This window comes from Antedon mediterranea, chromosome 3 (genome assembly GCF_964355755.1).
Source record: "Antedon mediterranea chromosome 3, ecAntMedi1.1, whole genome shotgun sequence".
Lineage (NCBI taxonomy): Eukaryota > Metazoa > Echinodermata > Crinoidea > Comatulida > Antedonidae > Antedon > Antedon mediterranea.
In genome coordinates, this window is record NC_092672.1 from 22,436,630 (window position 1) to 22,443,353 (window position 6,724).

General features: G+C 39.2%; 2 protein-coding genes across 2 annotated transcripts; both read right to left on the bottom strand.

Annotated features, from left to right (window-relative positions):
* Nucleotides 1-2,686: 2,686 nt before the first annotated feature.
* LOC140044149 (uncharacterized) lies at nt 2,687-5,245 on the bottom strand. Its single transcript, XM_072088627.1, has 2 exons — nt 5,017-5,245; nt 2,687-4,674 (listed from the first exon to the last, which is right to left on the bottom strand). Exons 1-2 carry the CDS (start codon nt 5,243-5,245, stop codon nt 2,687-2,689), a joined length of 2,217 nt encoding a protein of 738 aa, XP_071944728.1.
* An 88-nt stretch (nt 5,246-5,333) lies between these two features.
* On the bottom strand, nt 5,334-6,044 carry LOC140044150 (uncharacterized). Its single transcript, XM_072088628.1, has one exon. It carries the CDS (start codon nt 6,042-6,044, stop codon nt 5,334-5,336), a length of 711 nt encoding a protein of 236 aa, XP_071944729.1.
* Nucleotides 6,045-6,724: the final 680 nt, after the last annotated feature.

Consider the following 6,724-nt stretch of genomic DNA (forward strand, 5'->3'; position numbering starts at 1 on the left):
ACTAGGCCGGTAATTTGTTTAGGTTTATACCTAATTAGGCCTACTGTAATAATATTCAATTCAAATTGTTCTATCCTAATTATAGTTTTCAAAGTATTAAATACAAAATTACTAAAGAAATATAAAATGGAGACTGCTTTATTTGTTTTTATACATAAGCAATATTATAATAATAATTTATCTGATACTCTAGAATATAAGTTTAAAGTTGATTATTTTAATAAAATATAATATTTTTGGCATCATATCGATTGCTTTATTCCGTGTTTCCAAGATAATTATATCAGTAACTCGGAATCTCGGAAGGTCAATTTTAAGTGTCCGTACAATAAAAAGAAGTTTGCTATTCATTTTGTATAACAAACACATGGAATATTTTAAAACACATTTTGTTTCTATTGTTCACTAATCGTTGTATATACTTTATTGTTTTATAGCATTGCTATGTTTTAATATTGTTGGTGTTCCACTTAGTGCTTTTTAACAATTAGGCTTAAATATAGTTGTTACTGTGTGCAAAACAATATCAGTTTTTTGTGGCAACAGTGTAAATTATATGCTCTAATTTAAAATATAATCTTTAATGTGTGTTATTATCAATACATAATGCTATACATTATGTTTTTTTACGCTATGGTCATAAATTTCCATTTGAAACACTTTATGAAAACAATAGTGTCTTGACCATTTTATTAAATTAATATTTTTTTAAACAGTATTTAATAGTTAAAGGTGTATTGTCCTCAAAATCATAAAAAATAAAGATTAATTAAATCAGATTTTGAATGTTATTTTGTAGGGTTTTATTAATAAAGTTAATTAATGTAATAACTTCCGTAGAAAAAAAACGAAAAATAATAATGTTTTCACTTATAAAATGACAATAAATGGTTAAATTTAACCAAAAAACCTTGGGTTGGCAGCCAATTTGAACATTTTTTCATTAAAATATTTAATTTGAATTTTTTTCAGGTAAATACATTTTTTTTTTGGTCAAAATGGATAACTATTATGTTACATAAAAATGGCACATTCAACAAAAATGTTATGAATAAATTTTTTTTATAGGGAGACATTACATCTTTGACAAAAACACTTAAAATTTCACAAACCTTCAATTGTTCTTACAAATGATTTTGTATTTTAAAAGTGCAATTTTCACAAATTATTTTTTAGACAAGTCACTTAAAAAATGCCCTATGATCCCTGTGTATTATAATGATTAAAGATGCTAGTTGTACTGAATATTTTAGTATGTTTTATTCAACATTTTTAGTAATGCATTTTGCCATACTCTCTTTTATTGTCAACACACTACCAACTCCGTCCACCACCTCCTCCTCATTAAATAGAAGAAGAAGAAGAGCAATGATATTAAAGGATGTAATATAGACCCATATTAGACCCATTTTTAGTTTGTAATTATTTTTTCCATAATACATTACAAGAGCCTATACATTTTATATTACACAGTGCCCTCACTCATCATTTATTTTACTTACTGTTTATATTGTTAGCACTTTCAGTACCAGTGTACTGTTCAATAAAAACCCAAAAATCTGTACAAAATTTAATTTCATTTTGTTTAAAGCTTTTTTACAAAACACCTTTTAATTGAAATAGCATTTAAAATAAAAGAAAAACAATTACCAGCATTAAACTAGATGATGATTTCATTTCATTATTCGGTCTATTTCAGTATATACATTAAAAAAAATTAAATTGGGGAGATGGTCAACCTAAGTGAACTTACATCACTGAGCTATACGGTAATATTTTTTGTCTTAGTCTAATTTGGCTTATATTCATTCATTTTTAGTCGCGTGCAAACGAGACTCTATAGCGCACTATGTTGGCTGGTAGGTCGGTCGGTAAACACTAACTCAAATTTGTGCATGTGACTGCAGCCATGTATATGGCCTTGTTAATCATCTATTTAAATAATAATAAATACAACATAGTACAAAACTGACTCCAAATAACAAGAGGCAAGCCATGATTCAACGTTTTAAATCTACCCACTGTACAGTGTTTCATATTTTAGAACACGAATACCGGCTGCCCGCTATCCAGACAGATAACCACACCGGTTACAATACAACACGAACACAGCACTTTGGATCCGTACAATTTAATATGTAAAGCGGTTATATGGTAACTGAAACAATAACAATAACAAATAAATAATAGAGCACGGGCACACAATACGCAAATCCCGGCTATGTGAAGTGTTACCTACAAACAGTACCACACCAGCCAATGCCGGCGAGAAAGCTATCATAAATAATAGGCCTATATGTACTAAGATAACAACGTACAGTAGTAATCTATCAAGATCAATTTTAGGTTAAGTTAAGTCGGTATATCGTAATACATTATTATAAACTTAGCTACTTACAACAACTGTAAATGCACCAGCATCGCACGATACAATCCCTTGCATGATATGACGAATGTATAGTAATTCGTCCACTAGAAATACGTATACCTAACGAGTCATTCGTGTGCTAGATACTATTCAAATGAGCCACGCTATACGGCGGCAGGTGCGCTAAGCCGGCACACTCCCCGTTTGGTATACAAAGTATACCACTACTTTAAAAAATTACATGAAAATATATTAATTATTGAACTAAAATTCTGCTTCTTAAAGGAATGAACATGATATTTTACACCGTACAATCCTTCACTCCATATCTTCTACCGGAATCAGCAACACCAGTTCATGGCTTGGTCTAGAAAGCAGCTTGGTTGAACCATCTCGGCTCACTTTTAATTCCACCTTCCGCACCAATTTGTCACTACTTTCAAGAGTGCTTGTGACTCTTGCCATTGGCCAATTATTTTGATGAATTGCCCTTTCCTTCATTAGGACGAGGTCGCCCTCCTTCAGACATCGTCTTACACGATGCCATTTCCTTCTACCGTGTAGAAGGGGAAGATATTCTTTCTTCCACCTGGACCAAAACGTATCGGCCAGGTATTGCACCCTCCGCCATTGCCTTCCAACTAAGTCGTTCTTGGTAAAACCGATACCAAGAGGGGCCCTCACGTGATTAGACTTTTGAGTCAAAATCATATTTGGTGTTAGCACATCAGGAGATTGTGGATCACTTGGTCTCGGCGTAAGCGGTCTTGAGTTCACAATCGCCGTAACTTCTGCCATAAGTGTCGTCAGAACCTCATGTAACAGCTGGATAGGTCCTAAGTCGGCAAACATATAATCTAGGATGCGTCTGCATATGCCAATCATCCTTTCTAATGTTCCGCCCATATGGGAGGAATGGGGAGGATTAAACAACCACTCACAGTTATTCTCTAAAAGGTATTTCTTGACTCCACCATCGGTGCTAAGTATACCAATCTCGTTACACGCTCCCATGAAGTTTGTGCCACAGTCTGATTGAATCTGACCTACTGGTCCACGAATGGCAAGGAATCTCCGCAAGGCGTTGATGAAGCTTGACGTGTCCATAGACTCTGTAATCTCAATATGAATGGCGCGGCAAGACATACACGTAAACAGTACCGCCCAACGTTTTGCTCTCGCCATACCTCCTCTCGTTTTACGTGATGACACTATCCATGGTCCAAATACATCTAGGCCAACGTACGTAAAAGGGGGGGCCATGGACAAGCGCTCAGCTGGCAAGTCCGCCATCTTTTTACCCAGTTCCTTGCCTCTTCTCTTCCGGCACTTGATACACTTGCTAATTATACTGTCGACCCTTCGTTTCTCCGCCACAATCCAGTATCCAGCACTTCTAATATCTCCTCGCGTGAAATGCTTTCCCTGATGTTGGACTTGTGCATGGTAATATTGAATGATTAAGTCGGAGACGTGATGTGACCCTCGTACAATTATCGGGTGTGTGTCCAGCTCTCCCATCCCAGCGTTCTTAAGACGACCGCCAACTCGGAGAAGTCCATTTCCGTCTATGAAAGGGTCCAACTTGATGAGTGCACTTGACTTAGGCAGCGGATTACCACTCTCCAGAAACTCCAGCTCATCTGCAAAGACAGCGCGTTTGGTGGCGCCTATAACAATTCGGCTTGAGTCATCCAGTGTCGTAGATGATGCACATATGTCCCAACCTTTGCACCCATCTGGTTTGGTATGTCTGTGGGAAAATGAACGTGTTATATGAACCAAGTTAGAAACTGCTCGTAAAATTCTGAACCAACCAGAGAACCTTTGAAATCGCTCCGATCCAATCGTGGTGACTTTAGGTTTGGCCACCGTAGCGTACGTGTGAACCACTGGCCGAACTTCGGGATCTTCTTCTTGGACTGGATATTCGTCGGCTGAATTCAAGTGAAGATACTGGTTACGGAGAAACGCAGGACCAACCATCCATTCCGACAACGTCGGATCTGAGGCAGAAATGCCTCTCGAAGCAAGATCGGCTGGATTTTTCCCGGATTCGATGTATCGCCATTGGGCTGGTTGTGTGATTCTGATAATACGTTGTACTCTGTTGCTAACATATACATAAAATCGTCTTGTTTGATTTGAAATATATCCAAGTACCACACGGCTGTCCGAGTAAAAAACCATGCTGTCCAGTTTCAGGTCTAGTTCGTCTGCAATGAGCTCTGCTATGCCAGCGCCTAACACTCGGCACACAGTTCGAGCCTCGGCACCGTTGTTGCTTGTTTGGGTGCTAACTTCGCCTTCCCGAGAACAAAGCTTACGTAGACGTTTCCACTTTTGTCGGAAACCCGGAGATAGCTGACAGCACCGATAGCTTGGGTGGAAGCATCAACGAACGTGTGTAGTTCCCGCCTGGTCGCTTCAGTAGTAGGAACAGGTGTATATGCACGAGGGATGCGCACCTCCGACAGGGTAGGTAACAAAAGCCGCCAGTTGCGCCATGTAGATAGTGTTTGCTGTGGTAAGAGATCATCCCAATCAAGTGAACTATCTCTTGTCATCTCACGCAACAGCCGCTTACCCTTGAGCACTCTGGAGTGGTATGTGCGCTATAAACATCTTATTATTATTATTATTATTACCCTCAATTAAAACTGGTGCGGCAATGCCAAAAGGGTCGTAGATGCTGTTGATTTCGGCTAATGCTCCTCGTTTGGTGAAGGGTCGCTCGACTGGACTAATCTTGAAGGTGAAGTCATCACGCTTAATGTCCCAATACACTCCCAGTGACCTTTGAATGGGAGGTTCCTGTGATGTAAAGTCGAGATCCCGTAGATCTCCAGCGTGGTCTTCGCCTGGAAACGCATTCATCACCTCGAGGTTATTACATGCAATTTTGTGGAGTCTCAACTGACCGGTTAACAACATCGACTGTGTACGTTTCAACACATCAATGGAATCAGTTGGAGTTGGGAGGGACTTCAGGTTCCACAAACTTTCTGGCATCTTCGCCAAACCTTTTTGACGCAAATTGAGCAGTTTTGCGCAATCCGAATGTGGCAACAGCAGGCGACGGTGCGTTTCCAAATATATGAACCTTCATTCTGTAATCCACAATATCACTTTCCGGGTCGTTATTCCTAAACCACAGGAATCTCAAGTAATCACGATGCTGTTCCTTCACATGGAAAGAATGAAACATTTGCTCTATATCTGCCATAAAGGCAACTGTATCTTCTCGAAACCTAATTAGAACGCCGATTAGGCTGTTGACGAGGTCGGGTCCGGTTATTAGCACACTGTTTAGCGAAACACCCAGATATTCAGTACTTGAGTCGAACACGACGCGGATCTTGTCCGGCTTTTTCGGGTGGTACACTCCGAAATGTGGGAGGTACCATCGTTCTTTGGGTAAGCAACCTGTAGTAACTTGCTCCGCATGACCCTTTACCAACATAATAGTCATAAACTGAAGATATTGCTGTTTCATCTTAGGCTTTCGTGAAAAGGACTTCAGCAAGGTACGAAACCACTTCATCGCTTCGTGTCGGTTGTCGGGTAACGTAGGCCTTGACGAACGAAAACCAATCGAGAAGCGATGCGAGTAAGACGTGTCGAATAATCGCTCCTGGAAATCAAACATTTCACGTGTCACACCAGCTGAATGCATTGTTACACATAGTCGCAACCTACGTTTACTATTGTTCATTTACCTCAAGGAATTTTGTTTACTCGATTTCAGTGTTTTATTTGCCCGCAACATGGGCGGTGGTAAGCCAAAAGGAGGACAGAGGGACGATTCGCCTGCAGCCAGGCCACGTCGTAACCAAAAAGAGGCTGAAGGAAAAGGCATCCCTTGCCTTAATGATAAATTAGATAAGTCCAATTGCGACATAGACTCTAAGGAAATCGCTGGCATTATCCAATCTGAATTGAAACTCTTATTTGATGGCAAATCGGACATATTGGATAACTTAGCGAAACAAATAACATCGATGATCAAGGACCAACTGGCTGAGCATATTATGCAAATTGTTAGTAAAGCCACTATGGATGCTCTAAGATTTGAACTTGACGAGTCGAATGATCGCATGAAGAAAATGGAACAGGAAATCGAGGACATTAGGGAATCACTGGATGAAAGTGAACAATACTCCAGGAGGAACTGTTTGGTGATACACGGACTGGAGGAGAAAGTAGGTGAGAATACCGATAATATTGTTACACAATTATTTAGTTCTAAGATGAACCTTACGGTGAATCATAATGACATTGATAGGAGTCACAGACTAGGCCCCAAGAAACCAAGTAACGGCAAGCCCCGGGGAGTTATTGTGAAGTTCGCTCAAT

Coding starts and splice junctions, on each gene's coding strand:
- LOC140044149 (XM_072088627.1), bottom strand. CDS start 5,245: ATGAATGCGTTTCCAGGCGAAGACCACGCTGGAGATCTACGGGATCTC. Junction 4,675..5,016: donor CGCACCAGTTTTAATTGAGG/GTAATAATAATA, acceptor GTTCTCGGGAAG/GCGAAGTTAGCACCCAAACA.
- LOC140044150 (XM_072088628.1), bottom strand. CDS start 6,044: ATGCATTCAGCTGGTGTGACACGTGAAATGTTTGATTTCCAGGAGCGA.